Genomic DNA, 26,031 nt, shown 5'->3' on the forward strand with positions numbered 1-26,031 from the left:
TGAACATGGGTGTTTTCCTCCTTAGCCGCATTCTGCTCCACAGAAAAGATCTAGATGCTGTAAGGAGAATCAGTGTTGCCTATAAGCACAGCCCTGGCTAAAAGCCATCTTCCTTCTTGGATGTGTCCCACTCTCAACCCCACAAACTCTTTAGTTCAAATGGCAAATTTATAACACACTTGGTAACACATTAACCAGCCTTCTAGAAAGTGTCTGGGTACTGTATTCAAACCCAGCTAGCATCCAGAAGGAAAATTATCAGAACAAGTTATATGTCAGTTTGTTTTTTTACTTACTAATTAAAATGTATTAATAGCTGGGTCCTTCACTAGCCATTGCCATTTGCTCCACCTCCTTCCTCCTCAAACGATCTAAGTTTTTTATCATAATTGGCAGATGAGGTCTGGGTTCTAATGTCACATTTCAAAGAAACTTGACCATACCACAACTTACAGGCTGTTGAATCTTTTGGAAGAGGCGTGGATGCTTGGGTCTGCCATCCTTTCATTCCAGTCACTCCAACAGTTTTCAGCCTTTGCAGGCATCCTGAAGTCCTGGAGAATGAAGAAAGTAAATTCAGCATTGTTCTGGACAGCACTGAGACATATGGCTTTTCTGTTCTGATGGTTCTGTGACCTTCTTGAGTGAACACACTGACTTAACATTTTTCTGTGCAGAAAGACAGTATTTTGCAAGCATCAAATGGGGCACAGCAGAGGGAGGGCAGGAATCCTTTAGGAATTTCTCCAGCTCAGGGAGCTCAGGTAACTGCCTTGGCCTTTGCTTCAGCAAACAGATTTCTCCTACGCTGCAAATAGCTAAACATTTGGGCAAATACTATAGTTACAGGAATAATAATAATAATATTTTTGTTTTTTTTTTTTTTGTCTTAGATTCACAGCACTTTTTAGTGCTGAGTTTTGATTAGCTTTTTAGCAGTCCTGTAAACCATTATTATCAGGTCCCACTGTAGCCCTCTAAGTCCTTCTCCTTGAAGAGGCCTTCATCATCCCTCCTAGGAGGCACATGGCTGGCATGTCAGCCACAGCTTCTACTTCCATTTCAGGATCCTTTTGCCCCTCTTAAGTTCTTCACTCAAGCTATCCCTGGCCTTTTTCCTGCAATTACTGCCCTCAAGGGGCAGCCCCTGCAATGCCCTCTCCATTTCCAGTGTGTCCCTGCTCTGGGTAACTGTGATTCAGATGCTTTTCAGCGGTGCAATTCCATTGTCACCATTTCTGATGTATACTGAAATTAGACAAGGGAGAATCAGCCTCTACAACAGGTAAGAGAAACTAAATCTTTCCCACAGGACTTGTACTTGTTCTTGATCTGAGGTTTATAGCAATGTTAGGCTGCTTGAACTACTTTCGTTTTGTTTCCTCTGAGGTAACAGTTACAAACAGCTTGATCTCAGCAAGTTTCCCAAAACTCCACCAAGTTAGGTGGAGTTTTGGGAAAGGGATTAAATTTTTTATTTAAATGCACTTTATGGCAGCAGCACATAAGGTTGTGCTGAGCCAACTGCCCCCTCCCCCAGGTTTGCAGCAGCCCCTTATCTTTGTCCCTGCTTCTTCCCTGGGCTTCGGGGTCTGTCCAGCATCACCCTGAGAGAGCACACAGAAAGCACAAACAAGAATTCAAGCAAACAGGTACTTTAGAAATAAGTTAATTTTATTGAATAGGCATTGTAGCTTCTCTCAGATTCAAATAATGGAGAAGCCAATTGACACAGATTACAGAGCTATCAGTTACTTTGAGTAATCTTTCATAAAAGAAAGAAATTAAATACAGTTCTGCTATAAAAAGTGCGACAATTATAACTGGAAGTTTTTCAAAACAAAAGCAAGTTTTACTACCTATTGCAAAAATTGGTTTAGTGCTTTAATACTTTACAAAGTAACAATCCAACTGCTAAAAACAGCTCTTACACATCTTTGTCAAAGTATGGATCTGATTAAAAATGACATGTAAATTGAATTTGAATGAAAACTGCATGTAGAAAAGGCTCTCAAGAACTCACACTTTTCACAACAAGAAATGTTCGTTATTCTTTAATGTTAATTAATGCTCCTGTTTCTTTTGAACAGTGGATTTAAATAATATGGCAGTCAGCTTAAAAATGATCAATTGTTTTCTTTTGCAGACAAAAGTGACTGCAACCAATTGTGTTTTGAAATTATGAATAGGGAGGGGAAATGGGAAAAGATAAATTAATTCCTTTTTGCCTGAAAATGGTCAAACAAGAAACCTGAAAAATAATTTCAGCTTTAAATAAATTTCTGTAGTTTCTATTACATAGTTTATTGAAAGCCTAAATCAATATTTACTAAAAGCGTATAAACTTATAGAAGGCAACAAGAAACTCAGACTGAAAAATGAGAAGGGTGGTAAGACTATGAAGAAGTTGAATTCTCAGCCAACCAAAATCAATGAGACTTACTTATTCCTTATTAACATTTTCTTAAGCCCCAGTGAGAGCCAACTACTTTCTTTCTTTGAAATACAGACTTCAAGTACAAATACATTTATTGTACATTTCTATGGGTTAAAAATGCTGAGTTTACCAGGTTATTAGATAGAGTCACATTACCAGTCTTGATATTTTAAACTTTATATAATTAGCTTTGGTTATAATTGAACAGCGACTCTCAGTTAATGAGTAAATAAACTTCTCTAAGCCAAGGGTGTGATATCTGTGTTACTTTAGTTCTTGTTTTGGGGGACAAGCCACTCCTATATGCAACCTGAACTGAGAAAGCCAAATCTTTATTGGAAAATCTATCACAGTCTTTAAGGACAAAGAGTTGTAGAATTTAAGAAAGGAGAAGACAAAAAAAAAGTTAGCAATAGGAAAGAAGATGTACAAACAATTTGGGGGGGCATATTGTACAATAGCAACAGTAGAGTTATGATGAATTAACTACATATACCTTTTGTATACAATACTTCAGACTGTCCTTCAAGCTTTGCCCATGTCTGAGAGGCATTGGGTTTTAACAACACAAAGTGTACCAAATAGCAGAATTCATGTAAACAGCAGTGATACTTTCAATGGTTCATTCAGCTTTTTCCATACAAAAATGTTAGTCACAAGAATCAATAAGGAAGAACAAGGCCTCCCAAGGAGAACAAAGTCTTTCAGCCCCACAAGAGACAACTTCAAGGCATTGTGAAAAGTTCATAACAATATTTTATGTCTTAAAATTGAATGCAAAGTAAAACTCGAGATGGATTCCAAAAAGAAAACAAGAGCTCTATGCAGATTTTAAAAACTGCTTCCTAGCTGAATCATGCTAAGCTGGAACTTTACAAACACAGGAGTTAGAGACTAAGAGCAATGGGCTTGGAAAAGACACAGAAGTAATTACTCCTCCCCAGGAAGGAGCACAAACCTAATCTCAATCATTGGGATGGAGTTTTATACAAAGCTGGCCTACAACACCAGGGTTGGGAACTCACAGCTGTTTAGGTCTATGTGGCTAATTTCATCCATTATTTAGTCTAGGCCTAAATCCTGTTTGTTCTCCTTGGTTATGGTGAGTGGGCAGAGTTGGGCACCATGTGCATGCAAAGCTCTCCGAGCGGCTCCGAGGGAAAAGCATTTCTGTACTGTACACACACTGTGCACTATACGAAGACTGTATTTACAGTACTCAGGATCTTAAGAAAATAAACAATAAAACCATTGCCTAATTTTTGTTAGTATTAAAAGTGCACACAATTTGCAAAGTTGAGATGAGAGTGCTTCTGTCACACCCACATGGCTGTATTTCAATTCATACCTGATTGCAAAGGCCATTTAAAGGAGATGGGCATTCTCTGAGCCTGAGATGCCACATTCTGCTGCTGCATCTCCTGCACATTTTAACCAAAAGCATGGGCAAGAGGCTTTTCATTACTCAAACCTGGAAGCAAATGGCAACAAGGCAGCATTCCACTTCATCTTTACTACAAAGATACTATTCAGACACCATGGGCCAGAATGAACTGCATCTGTGGTAAAAGCAAGAATGACCAAGAGCTGCTGTTTCAGCTATGGTGGCTATGGCTCTCAGGCTCCTGACATGCTGTCAGGCTTCTGTCCCAAGGGGTTCTAATTTTACTCTGTGGCAAAGCAATTACATGGAATTTACCTTCAAAGGTGGCTTTTACCTTTCAGCAGGGGAAGTGCAACTCCAGTGTAATTCCATGTTCATGTTTATATAGATTCCACATGTGAAAAAAGGAAGAACTGGATAATTAACATACAAGCTTAATCTTTAAACTTCCCTCTCCTTCTCTTTCTAAAGAAATCGTGTTTGGAAGGGGAAAAATGAAGTACACAATGCACATGGGAGCTAGGCACTGTTTAGTTCCAACACTGGATCATATTTTTCCAATCTCAGATGATTCTTCCAATAGAATTTGCTTTAAGAAGGGAAGAGAAGTTCCTTTTCTCCCTTACTCCCGAATAGAAAACCTCTGCAACAAAGTAAGAGGCTACATTAGATGCAGAGATGAATGGCAAAAACATTTCTCTGTTTTCCCAGAATACAGGAAATTTTTCCAAACTTACAGTCTTGACAGGAAATAGGTTTTGATACATGTTAATTATTTTCCCTCCCTTTAGTATTTTGGCGCCCTGGTTACTCCACTAGCTACGATTATCTCTCTTTACTCCATCTCCTCTTTTGACTAAGGTTTCCTGACAGTGACACTAACACTTATCAGAGTCAAAATTTTTAAAAGAAAATTTTCTGTTAAGATTACAGGGTATTTAGATGAATATGTCTAGAGACACACAGACTACAGCAGGCTTGAGTGTCCTACAGTCATGGTTAAATGAGGAAGTAGGACAGAGGCTGCATCCAGTTAAGTGACTCTCAGTCCCCAGAGAGTCGTAATTTTAAGGCTGTTTGGAGCACGGTGGCTTTTACCCACATGGCCTGTTCCACAGTGCAAATGTGCATCAGCCATTTCAATTCTCTTGGTACAGTACAGGCATTCAGGTAATGGGAGAGAAACCAGCAACCAGAACAGCATATTCACTTGGGAGGAAAAACCCAACCAGACAAAATAACAGGATCATGATACCCAAGGAAAAAATAAGGTCTTATTTCTCCACTCCAACAGGGGAATACAAGAGCTCCATTAAGAATGCAACAGTTAAACAATTATATGGTGTTTTGGTATGAGGCAAGTCTCTCCACACTCAAATAATAACTTATGAATAAGCCCAATTATTTGTTCACACATGGAAAATCACTAAAGATAAAATATAAATTCCATTAACTGAAGTGTAGAGTGTTAATAAAGAAAAGACCTGAATACGCATTAGAATAACACTCACTTGATTTTCTGAAGAGGGAGATTTTCTTCTCACAGAAATTGATGCTCAGTACACCTTAAAACCAGCCTATTGATCAGGAGAAGCCCAGATGCACCATCATTAGGCATCCAGATTTGAAAATTCTGGTTGCAGTACATACTTTAATAGTAATTCTTAAACAAACAAACAAATCCCAACAAACTAAACCACAAAAGTTAGGGAATTTAAAAAAATACACAGACTTCTAATTTAACATATGCATTAGTTTGTGATGCCTTTTTTTTGCACAGTTCATCAGTAATTGATATGTACAGTACAAAGAACTATGAAGAAATAAAATCTGAACACTTCAATCTGCAAGAAGCTAATGCATATTTGATACATATTAAAGAGGATGTATCTAGCAATTAGGGATGACATTTCTATGATCTAGAGTGACTTTTTTCCCCGAGATGCTAAATGATTGCATGGGTTATTCATTCTCGATTTTCATTCTGAATGAATAATAAATAGCTGATTCTCTTTTTTTAAAAAAAAAAAAAAAAAGCAAACCAATCCTACTCCAATGGGTTCAGGGTGTATATTAAGAATGTCCCAAGTCAATTAATATCTGTGCAGAAATGTTTCATTTAGTAAGGAAATTTTCCAGATGAATGTTTATTCAGAAGCTGCTTATAAAAGGGGCTATTGGCAAGGACTGGAAGAGAAGAATTAAATAGAGAGGAACAGTGTTGTACCAAAATATCTAAAGAAAAATTTAAAGCTCTTCAATTTAAAAAAAAATTGTATATTCAACTCACATTAGATACAGATGTGCACAACAGACAGAGCAGTTAGAAACAACAAGTACATTTACAAGGCTTTCTTTTCATGGTTAATTTCTACCAGCATTTCTGAAAGTAACCTACTTAAAATGATGACCCTGTTTATAATAAAGGCGCAAAATATTGCTCTGTAGCATATTTTGAAAATAATATAAAAATAATTTCTATATTACAATTTAAACTTGGCTTGTAAAATTCCAACATAATACAGCCTTAAGTCTACAAATAGAACATACTTACAAACACCTTTGTGTTGTTTTTCTCTCGTTTTTAACAATATAATATTTTAGTCATATACACTGGAAATCCATGTGCAAATTAAAATAGATATTAGTATCTGTTACTGAAATAATTTCATTTCTATGCTATAGTTTGGTGATCCTCCACATAAGCTGCCATTCTCTAAAACAAATACTCTTCACATACACTGACAGACTTAAAATACACTAAGATGAAAAGCCATCTACAATCAGCATCAGTTATTTTGCTTCTCTGTACCTATGTTTATCTGAGATTATCATGGTTTCTATTAACATATGGGTTTCCACCTGTGCAAAACACTCACAGTGTTATGAAGACCTTACCCCCTTCACTAGCTTGTACTTTACTTTTGTGCCCAGTTTGCAATATTTTAAGTGTCAATGAAGCACCTGATTTAAGGCCCCCAGTACTAATAGGATTCTGTCCACACATTACAGAAGACAGCAAATGTAGCCCAAAGAGGCCTAAGGCTTCCCTCTACTCCTCAAGCAAAATTCTCATCAATTCTCTCCTTGAAAGAATAACATCAGACAGCCTGTGTGGAACAGACACTGCCAAAGGCTCAGGCCTTGATCAAAAACATTTAATCTTTTCCTTAACACTTGCTGAACGTTTCTGAAGATAAGCAGTCTCCTTGCTGTCAGGGAGACCATTCACATTGGCAAAGGAGAGCACCAGTGTAGCTGTTTCAGAATCGGGGAGGTGGAGGGCAGTATTTTGTCAGATCTGTGCTGTGCATTTTTGCTATCTACACATTCATCACCCGAGAAGTAGCTGACCCTGAATGTGCCTCTGTGCGAGGAGTGGACACTGCAGCCAGGTGTCACACAGGGCCTGTGCAGCGTGTCCCCAGCGCTTTCCGGGCCAGGCACCACTGCTCACACCTCAGCTCACAGCTCCACAAAGACAACTGAAGGCTCCACTTGGCCTGCTTAGACTTCTTAAGACACAAGCAACACAAAACTTTTCAAGTACAGCATCTTTCTTTTACTGATGCTCCTAATGTTACCTTTGACTTAGGAAGAAGCAGCTAATTGCTAAAGAAAGCTGGGACAATATTGCCGTTGCATTTTTAGAACAAAAAGTTCACCAACTGTTTTAAAACCCAAAATCTGAAGTTACTTTTGATAACCTACAAAACCTTCTTCTGAACGAGCTGCTTGTTAGCCATATGCTATAATTGATACCTACCTCTGAAAATATATTTGTAAACTCTAACAGTGGTTTATTAACTCTTTATAAAGCATTTTAAATGGAACTTTAATATAAAGCATGACTGAAACCCATTACGTATCACAGGCATTCTCTGTTACAAACAGACCTTTGCATCAGAGTTTAGAACAAAGAAAAAAAAAGCATAATAGGTTCAAGCCTTTTTTAAATTAGAAAAATTGCACATTCACACTTTAAAAGAATTCCAGTTTCCCCCAACTTAAATATCTCCTGGTGATTTTGGATCCATTCTGGGAAGGTGTAGCCTACCTAGTATTTACTCTGTACTGCTGAAATCTGGACTACAGTGATAAATGTTGAATCACTATCTAGGAGAGATGGGAAAAAAGCACATACAAATGCAAAAATGGGTGTGTGCATTGCAGCCACTCGAGCTAACAGAAGGAATGAGCAGGGTCCCCCCAGTGCAAAGCTGATTTCTGTACTTCTGGGACTACGTGGGAACTCTTCAGCTCTGGAGGGTGTAGAGAGAGCAGGTCAGGCACAGGGCCAGCTGGCCTGTGGAGTGCATACACTTCCAATTGTCAGGAAAAATAACCCAAAAGAGCATGTAGTAAACAGAAGAATACATATGAAGGTAATTACCTCTAACATATAGCTAAGGAACGACACAATTTCTTTCAGTGCTGGTGAATGCAACTCATGAGCAGTTGGGAATTCTCTCTAAAAAAACAGGTAGAAAATTTTCTTTTATAGCTACAGTCTTCTTTTAATGGAACAACACTTCTTCAGGAGGGGACACAGTTTCTGCATGTTTGGTCTCTTTAATGCCAGCTATGGCACAACTGCCAGAAATAGCCCAGAAATAGAAAGGTGAAACCTCCCCACCCCCCAGTATTACTTATCCGGAAAAAAAGGACAACTACTGGGAAAAGAGGTGAAGATTTTAACTGCCAAATTGCATTGTAGGCCTGCAACTTCCTTTCAAGGGACAACAGAATCATGGGATGTTTGAAGAAAACTCTAAAAGAAAACAGCAATTAGAAAATTATTCAAAGATATCCCAACAAAAAGATTTTAAGGAAATAGGCACAACTAAAAAGTGTTCTGTCAGTATTTCATACAACAGGTATTTTAAAGTGAGCAATGCTGAGAAACAAATCCTATGAAAATAGGAAACAACAAAATCTCATGGTAATTGCTTATTTTTACAGATGTACTGCTTTTTTCCTCATTCAGAAAGGATGTAACTTACTTAAATATATGGGCTGGTGTGGTTTGTTGTTAATGTAGTATTTCTTAAGCACAACTTTACACAGAAATGATTCTCAGAGTATCACACCCTACTGCTAGTCTGATGCCCTAAGAATTCTTAAATATTTCTGTTTTTCTTGGAAGTTTTATCCCGCCAGTTTTCGCAGTTTCAGCAGCAAATACAATCAAGTATATTTAATGTCTTTTAACATAGTCTGGCTTGTTTTAGCACAATTTGCAATCCCAGTTTTCTTTGACAATTAGAACTCAAATGTAATAATCACAACAGCAAAGCAAAACAGGACACTGCTTACCAGTGTATGCAACAGGAGACGCGGGATTTGGAAGATGCTTACCTTAAGGACAGAAGTCACATGGAGCTTTAATACACACCAGTATTTCCCTTTTATGAAGGAATGCAAGTTCAGTAAGATTCAGTGCATGCTCAGTATACAGCAAGGAATATGAAGTACAGGTCTGGATTCATGGAACAGCTAACATGGCAAAGATCCTAACTTTTTATAAGAAGTGGCCAAGGGACTTATTTTGAAACCTCCCATTCAGGAGAAAACCTAAAAATATGGTCAATTTTAAGTATGCGCTCAGTTCTACCAATTTGGAACACTGGAAAAAGCTCATGTGCTTCTTCTGAAAGCCAGGACATGGCAGCAGAATCTTGTGCATCTTTTTTCACAGGCGACTTTAGGCTTGGTTTCAGGGTTAATTAGGATTAACTGTATGCAAGTGAAATGGTGCCACCACCCATGTCAAAAATTAAAATTGGGCTGCAGCAGAAAAATAATCAGAAACAAAGACTCTTTGGCAAAGAATCTTTCCTGTGTGGGCCAGAAAAGTGTTATTCCTTAATGAGGAAGGCAGAACTCCTGTTCTGCACCTTGAGGTGGCAGTCAGCAGTCCTGAAGGCAGTACTTTACCTGTTCTGCAAAATTAGCTCTTAAAATGAGCCAGTGTTCACAAGCCTAACACCACCAAAGAGCTCCTGTTACTACATTCTGCCAGCTGATGGTGGAGGGGTGCAAACCCAGTCCTGTGTCCCAGAAAACTTCCTCATGTCATCCATCTACTTCAACAGTATCTGCGGTGTCTGCTTTGCAGAAATGTTTCTGTGAGCAAAGTTTTATTTTCAAAAGTATTGCAAACACTTACGTAAATATTTGGATCTCAGACTTGTGCAAATCTGTGCTAGGAGCTGCCATTCCTGCTCGAGGTATTTTACAGCCATCTGGGAACCTCCTGTGGGGAGATGACTCACTCTAGTAGAAGACTTGAAAAGAGGTGGAGCCAACAGTCTTCAAGATACGGCTCAAGTAGTTACATTTGCAATAATTACCACTCAATAATGTCGAGAAGGAATATGTAAATAATTATTAGATTTGTGCACTAGCTAAGGGAATAAACTAATGCATTACATTTGTTTTGGCAAGCAGCTCAGATCTAAAATGATCCTAAATTTCCTAGCTTGTCATCAAATTTTTCATATCTAATAATTTTTTAATACTTTAATTTTATTTTAATATTTCTCTGCAGTTTAACAGCAACAAAAATACCTCTGAAATTCAGGTGCACAAAACTATACTGTGTGAGGGGCTTGGGGACACGAAGTCATTATGAATTTTCTTACAAAACCTGTTTTAAAACTCAGTGCAAATAAAACTGACTCAAATCTATTTTTTTTTTTAAATAAAAATTTAGAAATAATTGGTCAGAACTTAAAGTTAGGGAGAGCTACAGCCCTCATGAATTCAGACCTTTCACTCCCATTTTTCCAGAAACATTCCATTTCAGACTGAAATAAGTACAAACATTAGTAACAATGCAATATGCCGCCATGTTAAAAATGTTCAGTATGCAAAATCACTACCCTCCTGAAAAAAAAGGCTATGAAAAATTTAGGTTTTACTGAGGAAAAAATACTCTCAATAATAGCTATATCATTTCAAATGTCTGCAAGGCAGATGCTACCCTACTACAACACCACATCTTCACTAGTATGACTTTCCCCTATCATTCTACTACCTGAGTGATGTCAGTGTAAATTCAGGCACCATTAGTAAATTTTTGACCAAACATATACACAGCACTGACAAAGGAGTAAACAACCCTTCAGCTTACCAGTATATGTAAAAAAGACACTGACAAAATGGAAAAGAATATTTTTTTATGATAAATTAATCCTATTATTTCGTCATTGCCTCGGAAAAGCGAAGAGCTAGACACTATTTACTCATCAATCCTTTATTCTCTTTTTAAGGATTCCTTTTACTGCAATCCAACACTGTTTACTTTGTAAGTAAGAAAATGGTAAAACTAAGTAGTCACGGAAGAATCCTCAATGCCTGTGTCCTTTGCTGTCCCTCTCCCTGCGCTTTAACTCCTCTTTGTAGCAGTAGGAACAGTAATTTTCAGTCTCAGGACGACCATAGAAGGAACAGTTCTCCTTCTTACAGCGGTTCTGCTGGATGGAATATATTGGGCAAACTGTGCTTCTGCCTTGGTTTTTATCGTTCAGCCAGGTCTGAGGAGCGTCCTCATCAGCGTACTCTAAGCAGTCTCTGATGTCCCCGGTGTTGAAGCCGTTTGTGTAGGTCTGGGACTTGTGTTCGGCAGGCCTGGCGTAGCTCAGCGACTCCACCGTGTTCACCGTGCGCATCCCAGGCAGCCGCGCGGGGCTGTAGCTCTGCGAGGACAGGGATCTGTTCTGCTGAGGGTAGGTGGCACAGGTTTTCAGGGTGCCAACCACTGGCTTGTAGGTATCGTCCTGGAAGCTCGATGGCTTGGAGTTGACGTCATGCAAATGGATGACACTTTGCCTTTGAACAGGTGGGGTATGGCTATAGTGGGCAGACACCGGGATGGGGCCGCTTTTCTTGGCACCGTTACTAGGGGAAGAAAAGGACCCAGGAGTGGGACTAGTGCGGTCTTTAAATTTTAAAACCAGTTGAGTTGTATGGCTTTGAGGCAAGACGGGTGATGCCCTATCCTGAGGAGATGGTTCTAATTTTTCTTTTGAAAATGCTTCTGGCTCCAGTTTCCTACTAGAGGAGCCATTCAGTGCAGCCTTTTTCTCAGCTTCCTTTCTTTTCTGTTCCTGTTCTGCATTGAAGCGCTCCTGGGCACTGCTCAGGTAATAGCCGATCATCTCCTCGTGGAACTGATGCCTGTGACTGGTCAAAAGAAGGCCAGCAAAAATAAACTTTCGTTCACCCTGCATGGCAGCTCTCAAAATATTTAGGCTGAGTTTCACATCCGTGCTGTACTTCCATGGGTCAGACTGCTTGTCAGAGAAGGGTTTAGTGTTCACCTTTTCAGTGGGGGAACTGCTGGCTCTGTCAGTCGGAGATGGAGTGGTCTTTTCAGACGGAGATGTGCTTGCAGACTGTCCAGATTCCTCTTTGCTCCCTTTGCGAGACTTGGACTTCTTCTCTTTGACTTTCTCTACTGCGTCACCATTTTTTCCATTCCCTGAATTGGCTCTGCTCATCTTCCCATGCACCAGACCTCCAAGACCACCCATGTTCTTTTTCAGTTTAATTCCCAGGGTTTTACTGAGGCTTCCTATTTTATTGGCAACTGAATCCGTCCTGGTTTTGTCTTTATCCTTCCTTTGTTTGTCCTTTTCTTTTTCTTTACCGTTTTTGCCATTATTGCCATTGGAATTACTACAGATGGAATCTCGGTCTGAGTCCATTGAATCAGCCAGAGACTGCACGTCTTCTCCAGCTGAAGCTGTAGGGGATTCCGGTTGAGCCAAAGGGGCCTGCTATGGAAAAGGAATTATAATTAGATACAGCAAAATCAGTTTCATATAAGAACTGGTGCCAAAATACCCACCCCAAATTCAATACAGATTTTGATGTTGATTTTAAATATATGTTTTAATTTATGCACTGACATTTTTGCCTGGTTTCATCACTAAATAAAGCTCTTCTGGCTGTGCTTACTATGTATTTTGCTTGTTCCTACAGTAGCTTTTGGCTCATTTCAGGCACATTTGTAGAATAAAGATCAGTCACTCAGAGGCTCTGTGAAAGTCAGTGTCTGAGTCACGGGGGGAAGCGAGTCCCCTCCTGCCCTGGTGAGCCAGGACAGGGAGGATCAGCAGTGCAGGCTGTCCCTCAGCCAGTGGGAAAGGAGCTGGGCAGGATGCGATGGAAGGGGAAGGAGCTGCTGCTGAAAGCTGTGAGTGGGATACAGCACACAAACCTGTGTACAGCAATATTTCAAAATTGATTATGTTCAAAACTCAGCTTATTTAAATTCACTTTTTATTTATTCAGGTCTCTGGAGCATGAAAATCAAAGGTACGATGTACCAGAGCTAAACACCTCATCTGAAATATCAGACATTAAACTCAAGCAAGTAGGCTGAGGAATACAATGATGTGTATTCATATTTCTTGGAAAGGCAATGCAGATAAAATGGGTCACAAGTCTGAGTTCCACTTTATATTTTAGGTAACATGATAAAACACCTTTCTTGAAAATGCAGTAACATGGATCCTAGGGTAATTTAAAATGGGACTCTGTTCATTTACTCCTGCTAACAGCCTTGCTTTCAAGCACCATGAAGCTAAAATCTGCTAGAGATAAATATGAAACAACTAACTACAAGGACACGGGGAGGGTTAAGCTCTGTACATTTATATATTTCTCGTATAGATACCTGCCTGCCTCTGTCCCTGGGTACTTCCATGTCCTCTCTCCCAGGAACCAACACTCAGTAGGGAGCAGAGGTGTTATTCCCATGGAGCAGAGGTGAAAGTGCTGCCGTGACCTGACCGTGCTCATGGAGCAAATATGAGCAGGGAGAGGTAACCCAGATTTCACAAGGGCTCACCACTTACAACTGCAGGACCATTTTGACTCTCTTTTTTCTGATGTGGTAGCTACTACTGTAGAAACTGAAGAAAAATGGATTTTTCCCCTTTTGCAGCTTGTAAAAATACCTTCTCCTTTTCCATTCTGTTGCTCTGTTCAAACCCCATCTGTGTAGGCTGTTACCTCCATCCTCTCCTAGCAACCTTTTGCTCCAGCCCAACCCCTCCACCTATCCAATGCAATTTGCAGAGAAATTTATAGCTGACTTGGTGCCAGCTGGGCATGGTTCTAAAACAGCTCTCTGGAAGAGGCAGGCTCCAGTTCAGTGCCAGTCTGGCCTTTTGTCAGCCACTCTGAACTGGGAGCTGTCCATGGGTACAAATGCATTCTCAGAAAGAAATTGGTGACCTAACAGTGGCATCAGGAGAGCAAGACAAGGTTCTGAGAAAATTATGAGAAAAGGTTTCTTTAAACTACAGACTACTGAAATATGTAACAGAAAAATTAAGATAAAAGACACATTTCAGCAAAAATTGTACAAGCAACAGTGTTATTAAATCAACCAGATAAATCTGTAAGCCTGATTGGCATCAGTGAGCCATGAGTGACTGTCCCTGCTGCCAGGACACTGAGGTGTTTGCAGGCAGCCTATCCTACTGTGCCTTATATCTGCCATGCTGTAGGACCAAGGGGGAAGTTTACCTTACCCGCGTCTCAGATGGGATGCGGATCCAGGTTACATTCATGTAGCTGTGCAGAAGATTAAGCTTTGCCTCAAGAGACAGAATCAAACTAAAGGTGAAAAAAGAAAACAAACAGTCAAAAAGCCTGAAAGAAAAAGCAGTACTCCATAACAGGGAGAGATGTAACAGCAGCCTGATTGTGATGGTCAGCTGAAGACCTCCCCGTGTCTTCTGCCATGTAACCAGAGCACATGAACCAAGCCCTCACTGTTAGCAGTTCTCCCAGTACTCCAACCAGGTATGCTTCAAGACATTTCACTGCTTAACACTGAAGTTACAGAAGTTACACTGAAGTTACAGGTCTTACTTGGCCAGTCTGGTGTTATCATTGTCATCTTTTCCCCACTCCCAGTCCTTCCCAGGATCGACCGCAAAGTGCAAAGGCAGTAACTTGTGTTCAGAGTCAGTCAGGGGGATCACCGCTGAAGCAGAGAAGAAACAAGGATTGGGGTGGGGGAACAAAAATGACAAAAAGAAGAAAAGACTCAGCTGTGAAAAGCAGAATCGCTGCTTCAAGAAGGGCAGAATTTGAGTGTGCTGCAGAATTGCCTCATCCAGAGCACCACAAATGATTTATACTGGGCTCCATTTGCCTGTTTTTGTATTTGTGCAATGAAAGAGAAGAGGGAGAGGTTAATACACTGATTGCTCCTGGAGTGAACGATAGTCACCTGTGGAGGAGGGGAGACCTCTGGAGAGAGCCACATGGCCATTTGTACTACACAATCAATATTTCCTGGAGACAGAGCCATTAGAATAGCAGAAAGCAATAAAAAATTGCAATATTCCTGCCTATCTCTCAGAGTCAGAGATTCATGTGTTTGTTAATTATTTTGTCTCTTTAGTTTAGTACCTTTGTACTGTCAAAGAAATAAAAATATATTTATATCGGCATTAAGAAACAAAGCAAGAGGCAGCTACAGTGATTTTAGATTCAAACTGAATTAACATAATTGAAGGGCAGAGATCACCATATATATATGGGTTAGGAGGTCAGTTTGAGGCCTCTGAGTGAGTGCAGTGCAAAGGCCATTACTGCTCTTACAGCCTAGCATTGCTGCCCAGCAGAGTTTTGCTCTTCTGCTCTTTCCCCTCTCTGCTCGGGCTCTGCCCTAATGACTCTGTGTCAAACCTCAGCACTCTGCCTCTTAATGACTCTGCTTTATACTCAGCACGCAGGGACCACACTCAAATGTCACAGAGTGTCTATCATTCATCACCAGCAAGAAACTAAGAAAAAAAGCAATGTCAGCTTTAATTAAAGCCACCAACTCGCTTCCATTTGATTAGGAAAACAAGTAAAAGCTATTGAGGGCCTGGGTAAGATCCTCGGCGTGGTGCAGATCACTGCTGCTCCTCTGACAGCCAATCAAGGCATTTACCTTTCTGCACTAGAACCCTTCAGGACTTGCCCTGGGTATTCATTCCAGACAATCCAAGGGCAATGAAACCTGGAGAAGCCACCCAAACATCATGGCACTCAGTTACTGAAACCTGCCCGCACTAGAGGTTATAACCTGTTCGTACCCTTTCTGCAGTCCAGCAACCCACCCGCTGTCAGAGCGCAGGGACAGCGTTTCGGTCACGCACTGCCCCCGCCCCAGCAGCCGTAGCGGCTCGCTGGCCGCGTGGCTGCGGGCGGGGCCGCTCCCGGCTCAGCCGTCGCCGCTCGCGGAACTGCCCAGAAAGGCCCAAAGCGGCCCAAATCCCGCGGGCGCTGCCCCCTGCCGGCCGCGCCAGGAAATGCCGCGCTCTGCCCGGGCTGAACCGCAAACCCGGCCCCGCTAGCGCCGCTTCCCAAAGCTAGCGGCATGGACACAAAAACTGCACGGGATCGGAGCTCCTGAGGGAAACTCGGGGGGCATAAGCAGGGAGTCTGAGTCTACAGTTCAGAATACAGCGTACTGCAAGGTCCTGGGGCACGGGAGCAGCACAAATGTACAGCAGATGTGACGAATACACTTTTAACACCCTCTGGTGTAAGCCCTCGTTTTACTGGGGTTTAATGCAGGATTTCCCCAAGTATCTGACAGAAGAGTATTTTTATGTCACAACTGCCAACAGGATCCATCCCATTCATTCCTAAAGCAAACTCCACAGCCTGCAGCACCTCCCTGACACCCAAGCAGGGTCTGCAGCTATGGTCAGTGTTGGTCCCACTTGGCAGTGGCTCTCTAGCTGGAACTACACTACCCCAAGAACCGTCTACCAGCCCTAATTCCAACAGACGGGATAAGTGACAAGCAACAGCCGCTAGTTGGTCCATCGCAGTTTGAATCACACAGTGAAAACTTTGCTGCCATTCCCTAGCTGGGTGTGCTGCCTTCTGTGCTGTGAAGGAAGTCACAGCACTTCCCAGCTCTCATCCTCATGCCTCAAGTGCCACAATTCATCTAAAAAGAACAACACTTTAACTCTTTCTGAACATGCCAGTACAACAAATTGCTGACACCGAGACTGACACAGTGCTGTTTAAAACCACTGCCACACCTCTTACAGTGTTACTCGGACTGAGCACAGCAGTGTGTGAAGCTCCAAGGCCAAGGAAGCAATCTTAGGGGCAGTTGAGACTTAGTCTGTGTTTTTCATAAACAAAGGCACAAAACATCTGCATCAGTTGAGTCTGCATGAATACAAAAGTATTTACCAGTTTTTAATCAGCCACTGGATTTCAAAACAAGACCACCCCTGGTGACCCATCAGAATGCCAGGGGCTGTGTGCTGGTAAAAAGAAGTGTCAAAATCTGTTTTAAATCCTCTCCAGACAAGGGGATATTAGCATGTTTTCTCTTTATATCTATTTATAGTAGTGTTTAAAATAATCTGATACAGGACTCTATGCCAAAGCAGAATTTCAGGCATGCACATCAGTATTTATCTGACCACATATATTTCTCAAATACAGACATACTGTCTCCTCCACTAGAGAGCTCAGCAGCTGCTTTAACATGGGTGTATGTACCTGCGGTAGTGCAGACAGCTTCAGAGGCTGCTCCTGACACTTGGTTAGAGCATAAATACTACAAGTTATAAATGGCCTGGCTCTCCAGGATGCTCCTTTTAAGAAGGTGCAGCTCTAAGCTGCATTCTGATAGCTCAAAAGCTGCCCATGTGCTGTGGCCCCTGTGCTGTTGTTGCTGACACTTGACAACTGGCTCTCCCTTGCCATGTCCCAAAGCTGCTCTGCTGACAAGGTGCAAACCCCAGGCACTGCTGGAGCATCCCTGTGTCAATCTCCCTCCTGTCACAGCACGTGGAGGACAATGGCAATGCTGTGGTTGCTGCTGGACTGCTGCAGTCTCCAACAGCAACCAGCCTGACAGCGAAAGCTACAGCATTCCCTTCATCCCAGAATAAATGCCAAATGCTCTCTGCTGCTCCACACAGCTGAAGCCTGTGCATTCGAGGCCCTGCAGTAAGAGAGGTACAATCAGGTCACACAAAACAAACACCACTTTGATTCACTGACCCTTGTAATTAACCTGGATGAACTTGTACATGAAAGTCAGTATTTAATGCTTCTGATGCCATGCTTGGTATCTGGTAGGGGCTTCTCTCCCAGCACCTCTCCTATGGGAATACAGGTGTAGGAAGATCCTACAGAAAGGCAGTGCTAGCCTCAAGAAGGATATTTAACATTATTGTAACATTATTGCTCTTGTAAGACCTGGAGTAATGAAGGCAGACAGATATGCCCCAGATAAATGAGGTTTCTGTCAGTCTGCTGATATTATTCCAGTTGTTAGGAAGAAATGGACTGTACCATTGTCTTGTGATTAGGTCACTCAGACTCCTAAACATGCAGCAATGAAATTTAGTGAATACTGTTTCCTTTCTGACAGATAAATACACCTACAGGTAAAAGAAAGTACTTTGTGACCTGTATTCAATATATATGCCAGTGCTGCTGTATTTAAAGCATACCTTGTTCTCTCTGTTGGTCTTTTTGTTCCATAGAGACAAGAGCAGAGAAATGGGCCTGATCATAGGCCAGCACAAGAGGTGAGCAATGGCATCTGTTTGGTAGAACTTCAAGTGGCAAATAAATTCCTCCAAATGGTATTGGTGCAAATGCTGCAGAGAAAAAGGAGATTTTTGTAACTATGTGAAAGAACAGACAAGAGTTGTATAAACAGTTGTGCTGCAGTTTTTTCAGAGCTCCAGGAGAGCAGCTTAAAGTGGGGATCAATGCACAAAACAGTCACAACAACAGATAAAATTTAATTACAAAAATGTCAGGAAATATATGAAGAACAATAAGGAAAACCTTCTGCTCTTACATAATTTTCCTTGCTCTAATTGTTTACTAGTAAAGATATTATGATCTTATAACAAAATCTTGATGACTCTCACACATGTAAGCAGAGTTGTACCTTCCTGTAATGCTTCTAGGAAGAATTATTTTCTAATAATCACCAGTAAATACTGTCAGGTCATTTGGTAACATGCTCTGCTTGTGCCTTGCATTAACAGATTTCTATAAGAAACATTACAAACATGTTAATAGTCCACACATTTCATCACACACACTGTATATATCTGAATGTACATAAACATGTATAAGTGATAAAGAAAGACTCAAAAAATCTGACAAGTAGAATTTGAATGGGATACTCCATCTGGAGGGGCAGAATTTTCCTTTGAAAGATTCTACACTTGTTTATACATATAACTATGGGAAACAGCAAGTTTGGGCAGGACAATTCTCTCAATGTTTTTGCTTCCAACCAATTATTTCTCCTTTTGTTACAAAAATGTGAGTCTTTATTGCTGAAATATTTGCAAGATGAGTTCTCCTCATGAACCCGTTGTTCTGGCTGTGACCAATGACTGCTCTGTCTTTGAGGAGTGTTTTTCAATAACCGACAGAATAATCTACATTCATTACTTGTAGTTCATAATTTGCAATGGAAACTAAAATTACGCAGTATTTTCCGGTGGAAATAAATTTCTGTAAACTCCGTCACCTGCTTAACATCCTCCTTTAATCAGCCAAACATCCCCCCTTAATTAAGTAACACCCTATCATGAATTAGAATTCTGTTAGTTCATGGTAGAAAGTGAGATTAATTTAATCCTCTGAGTCCTGCTCAGACAGTGTCCAGCTGGCTCCACATATGGATCTAACATTTGTGTACTCACATGTGCAAACTGAATAAAACATTCAAAACTTTTGAGTGAGAAGCTGCAAAGGAGTCATTAAAAACAAAAATCCATGATACACACATTTCAATTCAATTTTTCAAAGTCATATTAGATTGATTTCTGCAGAGTTTTAAGGGGCACCAAAATAACATGGCGAAATTAGAACTTTGTTCACTTAGACCAGTCAGAAATGTATTGTGTTTGTAATTTGGTGGTTATTTAAGTTAATAGCAAATATCTAGGATAAAGAGATTTTCAGCAAGGCTATATAATTAGCCTGTATTTTTTACTTTTATCTAATAGAAATGGATTGAGCATCGTTCTGTGCTTTTTTTTTCTTTCAGAAGAAGGCAGCAGCTCTGCCATAAACACTGGCATGCTACAGCTGGGTCTTTTGCTGGTGTCAGTTTACAATTGATTCGATTTACAGTGGTGCAGAGGTCTCTAATAAAAGCTCTTACCTTCTCCCCCTGAGTCTCGTAACATCGTGTCTGCTACTACAACAATCGGTCTTCTCAATATATGGGCTAAGACAAAAACATGGAATTCTTCCAAGCTCTCATACACTGGATCTTCTGCATTGTCCACTCTGGAAGACACAGCAGTGAGACTTTATGAACCAGCTTGAACCAACCATGAGACTTTGGTGGATCAACACACCCCAGCAGCTGCTGCTTCTTCACTGTCACTTATATCCCCACTCTTCTGAAACCTGTATTTCAATAACTAAAGTAGGTAAAAAGAAATGGAAAGGAAAATGCATTTTTGTAAATAAAATAACAGCAGCATTTAAAAAAAGAAGTTTTCCAACTAGCATCACTATACTTTAGATCAGCCCCACAATCTTCCAGGAGATGGAAATGCCCAGCACCTTTAGAAATCCAACCTATAAAGTCAATTTTCTACCAAACGGATCATTCTTTTATATGGACTGCAAAAATAAATCTGTTAAAATCCCCACTTCTCTACCTGAACATTTCGAAGCCCTTCTATGACTGCATAAACATTTTAATGAATTTTTGGTTTCAATTAATCCCCTTTCTGTTTTCCCAGTTTAATGTCATTAATGTCACTACCACATTTCAAACCTTTGCCTCTGCCTGGGAACCAAAAACAAACTAGGTGGAAGAAAACTGAAAAATGGCAGGGTTGTGGGAAGCAGACAAAAGTAAAGGAATTCACTGCTAAATGCCACTTAAGAATATAATAGACTCAGAGCACAGCTTTTGTGAGTGCTGATAAATAAAGATGGGCAAGGTGGCACAGGCACACTCTTAAGTGGAGGCAGCACCTGTCCTCTTACTGCCAGCTGTGCAGGGAACCTCCAGAACTGACTGGGGTTAACTTTCCATGTATGTGAACAACAGTAACAGAGCAAAAGCGTCTGGACACTGCTCCAGAGTGTGTGGGACAAACACAGCAGCCTCTCACAGATCTGACAGCATCCAGCCCACCCCTGGAACTTCACTTTAAAATCTTTCATCCCAGCCTAGGAGCACAGCAGGATGGAAATGATCACCAGCAGGCTGGTGCAGGACACATTCACTGGTCAAGCAGTGAGACACCTCTCCTTTCCTGGATCCCTCCTCCCGCAAACCAGACTCATCAGGAAATTTTTCCTGATGTTCAAACGAAATTCTCCATTTTGCAATTTCTTCCTGTATTCCTTACTGAACTCTTCTCCACAGCTGGCTGTGACAGCTTTTCAGCATTTGCAGTCCATTCTGTCACCTCAGAGTAATCTGTCAGCCAAAAGCAACTCAGGGGAATCATGTTATTGGCAAGACAATATGCCAGAAAGATTTCCAGCTATCTTCTCACATTGGTATTTCCAGCCTATCAGTCCTAATTTTTTCCTTCAAATCCTCTAATGATTCCTCATCTCCTAGCTAATGAGGTTTCTAGAAGTGAAAGGCATATTCCAGATGCAGCTGTATTCAGAGGGATCTCTATCCCTTTGATCAGCTGATACCATGCCTGACTGCACAGACTCCAGATTTCCACTGGGCTTTTTTTACTCTTCAATACTCATCACCATGTTGCTTGATTCACTATCTCTGATCATAGGCACACATTCCTGTTACACATTCCACTGCTCACTGCCACAGAATCAGAGTAGCTGAGGTGGTAACGGAGCTCTGGGGAGCCTTATTCAGCCCCTGCTCCAGCAGGGCCACTCAAAGCCCTGGATTGTGTCCAGACAGCCTTTGGGTACCTCCAAGGAGAAAGAGTTCACAGCTTCTCTGGGAAACCTTTTCAATGTTCAATTTTGTACCATCACTTCCAGTAATTAATGTGGCCCATTTAATATTCTTTCAGTGCCACTTGCTGAGGATTCAGTATGAATTTTCCTAAAGATTAATGAGAATGAAAAATCATCGTTAGTAAGTATCCATAGCAACCTGCCACATCCTTTGATCCACTAATCATTCCACTTGTTTTCAGGGATCTTTATGTATGCTGGCTACATGGCCACGAAAACTGTGGACAAAATAATTTTGTCAATAAAACATGGAAGCAAAGAAAATTTAAGAAATGGAAATTAATTCCTCTGTTCATGTAAAGCTAACTTTAAATAATGAAATCCACTTATACAAGAGCATGTAAATCTGCACTGCAGAACCCTGCTCAACCAGAACACTCTGATTAAATAAATTACCTCGATTCTAAGAGCAAATTAATAATAAAAAGAAAAACAAATAGAAATAAAATTCTCAGTCTGACCTATGAGACCACTAGTACTCCAGTCCAAACACAGCAGACACCTACTCAGCACTCCAAAGAGACTCCCTCTCTTAATGGAAAATCCAGTTTGTACTGCAGCCAGGAATGAAAGAAAACCTCTTTCAAAAAGCTGGAAAGGGAAAGTCACCTACCCTGCTGTTCCACCTGGCTGGCTGCTGCTCTCTCGCCTGTAAACTCTGAGCAAGATCTGTTCTCATGTCCTTGAGTTTCCTCCTAACAGCTCCCTATGGTTACCTTGCTTTCCTTGCCCACACACAGCTCCAGATTCTCAGTCCAACAGACTCTAACAGCTATTCTGAGTTTAGGGCTCGTTTTGGTATTCACATAGAGCAAGAGATTGTTGCCCTCAGACAGCAGAGATGCACTGAAACAACAACAGGGATAAAGTTCTTCAACCTGGTGATTTTCCAGAATCAGGAGATCAGAATGACACCTGAGTTCATGGCTCAGTTTGCTACCATTCCATTTCTGACACCTTTATTTTCCTGCTTAACAATCCCCAAATGAAAACCAGCACAAACCACAGCTGCAGCGCTGTAGGTGTAGGAACCTCTCCTTTGATTTCCTTCCAGTGAAAGGAACTTCTCCTTTGATTTCCTTACAGTGTTTGTCAGCAGTGGGCTTCAACTCAAACACAGGAAATTGCACAGTGGAACTTTCTCTTTCATTCTTCAAGAAAAAAAGGTATCTTGAATTGACTAAAGGAAAGGAAACACAGAATGTGAATGCTCTGAGTTCCATATTTGAATCAGCACAGCAATTTGGCTGTGCTTGGCTTCAGTACTTCACTGGAACTGAAAATAGACCAGATGAAAAGAAGTATTAGCCTTTAGAAACTACAGCTAACAATCAATAAATATGTTATAATGAACCATTTCTATCTGCACCCTATAATTGCTGCATAGACTGAGCAGTTAACAAGAAATAGCACTCCTGTAACAGACACCAGATCAAGTAAAAATCATTTTAGGGCAAAGTCTTGTTAAATGGTCTAAACTAAATTCTGTACAACGTGAGGGTCTTGCATGGCTGCAGGAGTTGTGTATGAAGAGCTGTTAAAGCACTCTTAATACCAAACCAAGTCCAAAACCTCAGAGGACACTTGCATTTGAAAGGTACTTCCTGTTTAAATGTTCTGGGTTTCTGCCTCAAATAAAACTCCAACAATGCACAGGAAGATTACAGCAGCATTCCCTCCCTTCTTCCCTATTTTAAGTCCCTGGAATTTATTAATAAGATAATGCCAACAGCACAGACACAGCTAGGAGGTGACTAAATACAAATACCATCCACTTCCAGAGTCTGAATGAGCTCACACCACGACAGCACCTGGGTTTTCAACAGTGAATAACAACAGTGCTATTCACTCTCACACGAGAACAGGCTCTGACTGACAACTGCACAATGAAGGAAGGGGCTGGAATTTTCTTTTGAGAAGGATGGCAATAGCTAGGTTCTTAACAAAAAACAGGGTACAAGACATTTTCCTTTTTTCAATGCAGTTCCTTCAATTCAGTACCCCTGCTTTTGCTTGTAAATGGAGATAAATGAAGCAATTATGTTCATCTAGAATTCATGTTTTACATTTACAGAAAGAGGTGCTAATCTGTTTCAAAACAAGAATCTGCTTCATAATTAGTTTGCTCTGTGTACATGTTGGAAACAAGAACTTAAGAACCAGGTTTTTCTGTATTTTTCTCTTTTTTCAACTTCCCAGCCTCAGAATGAGAGTGCTCACAAAGGAGAAATCTTTGGAAATGTAGTGACAATTGCTGATCTCCTTTGCATGTAGTTCACTCTAAAAAATAAGTAAAAGAAGTTTGCAGGTGAATGAGGTAGCACAATTCCAGGCTTAGGTTTGTCACTGAATTCTTTTGAAGCAGCTACAACTTCTGATGCTTTAGCTAATTCTGACACTAAAGGAAAACATCTCATCTACAGTTCAAAGACTGAGGTGCTTAATATAGCACCTAACTAGAGGACATAATATACCCCATCTCAAAAATACTATTTTGATATTCCTTTTCCTTGTCAAGGGCCCTACTTTGAACATGGGATCATTAAACTGAGAAAATAATTCATTCTTCCACATTCATTCTGTCTTTGGTATGCATGTTAAGAGAACTATACATTTGCATGTTTAATAGGGTAAGTTTCTTGCCTGATCTTTCACTATTTCAAAGGAAAAATTAACTGTTGGCTATTTGTATTTATTTTACTTTGATTTGAAAAGAAGATAAATGCAAACCATGATGAGAACATTATTTATGTAACGGTACTACTCCCTGTGGAGGTACCTGGGAACTGAAGGCTGACTGCCTGGCAAAGATAACATTTGAGGGCATCTCTGACCAGAAGGTACTGAAACTATGTGGTTCATGGAACATACAGAATTAAACAGAACAAGGCGAGAGAAAATTTGGGCAGAATGACCAGATTTAATAGAAATATGAACTGAACTGCATTAGAAAACGTATCAACAGGAAAATATCTACAAACATAAGAAACAAACTAGAGATTAAAATGCAAATAAATCTTTTTTTTCACTTCAGAATAGAAGAAAATGAGACACACTGTGGCTGACAGCTTTTTAAGCAATGTCCTCTTGCATTCCTAGTATTACCTATCCTTAATATCACAGGGTTAAAGGGAAAATAGAATATTCTTTCAGAGCTCAAAGAATATTTTCTACAAACTTTGTTATTCTCATTGTGCTGTATGCCTTATTTTGTCAATTTACTTATCACCACATGGGATTTTCTCCAGGGGAAACAGTAGCTAGAGAAAATTATGCACTGAGCAAACACTAAATATTTTTAGTGATAAACACCAGACACAAAAACTAAAGCTCCTGCATTCTGAAGGCTGGTCAATATCCTGTCCTTTTGAAATAACTGCACTGAAAGTAAGGGATGGTTTATCACAGTGGCTATTTAAAGCAGATTCTATATGTGGGTCAGGGGTATTTAAATGTTGTAGATACTGTTTCATCCCAAAACTTTTCACAAATATATTTCTGAGAAAAGCGAAATGATACTGCCAACAGGCTTGTTCCACAGGTGAAGCAATTAGGATTTAATAAATCCAGACTCTTTTGGATATAAAATAACCTCAAGTTAGTGTGGTAACTGTACAAGAAAACTGCACCAAAATGCTAAATATTACAATGGGATATTTAGATAATTCTACCATGCCAAAAGAGTAAAACAGTTGCAAAGGCAGACTGGTGGGGCTATGAACACCTTCACTCAGTTGTGCTGTGTTGTTTTCCTACTGAGAATAAAGCCCCAGAGGTTCTGTCATGCTCTGAACTTACCCCCCACCAGTGCCCCCATTCTTGCTGAAATGCATGCGAGGCTCGCTCGACGCCAGCTTGAGCAGCTCATTCCACTCGCGCTCCCACTCCTCTTCCGTGTATACCAAACCTGACTATGGGACAGAAGGAAATGCTGTCACCACGCTGCTGACACACAGTGTAAGCAGAGTTCTGTAGCAGTGTTTACAACTAACTTGAGTTTCACACATGACTCCGTTCAGTATCTTGGATCGTTACTATTTCAACATTTCTACTCAGGTGAAATTATACTAACTTATTAAAAGGTTCTGAACTACCAACTGTGGAGTTAGCACATTCACTTGTTTGCCTTCAGGATTACTCCTGAAAATTGGCTTTTCTAGCCACTGCTTAGGCACAGATATCTTCAGGAAATAATAACATGCTGAAGGTACAGCTTTTG

General features: G+C 40.5%; 1 protein-coding gene across 4 annotated transcripts in view; it reads right to left on the reverse strand.

The window, feature by feature from the left end:
• Nucleotides 1-1,653: 1,653 nt before the first annotated feature.
• The window catches only part of OTUD7A (OTU deubiquitinase 7A), a 114,542-nt gene continuing 90,164 nt past the window's right edge, over nucleotides 1,654-26,031 (reverse strand). For 3 of the 4 annotated variants that reach the window (XM_048317286.1, XM_048317287.1, XM_048317285.1), the window contains 6 exons: nucleotides 25,611-25,723; nucleotides 20,011-20,138; nucleotides 18,329-18,478; nucleotides 14,712-14,826; nucleotides 14,369-14,453; nucleotides 1,654-12,604 (listed from right to left, as the gene is read on the reverse strand). In XM_048317286.1, the coding sequence (XP_048173243.1) occupies nucleotides 11,174-12,604; nucleotides 14,369-14,453; nucleotides 14,712-14,826; nucleotides 18,329-18,478; nucleotides 20,011-20,138; nucleotides 25,611-25,723 (2,022 nt within the window). In that variant the 3' untranslated portion in view covers nucleotides 1,654-11,173. The remainder of the gene's footprint in view (nucleotides 12,605-14,368; nucleotides 14,454-14,711; nucleotides 14,827-18,328; nucleotides 18,479-20,010; nucleotides 20,139-25,610; nucleotides 25,724-26,031) is intronic. The other variant, XM_048317288.1, reaches the window with a different exon arrangement.

The sequence above is a fragment of the Corvus hawaiiensis genome, chromosome 13 (genome assembly GCF_020740725.1).
Source record: "Corvus hawaiiensis isolate bCorHaw1 chromosome 13, bCorHaw1.pri.cur, whole genome shotgun sequence".
Lineage (NCBI taxonomy): Eukaryota > Metazoa > Chordata > Aves > Passeriformes > Corvidae > Corvus > Corvus hawaiiensis.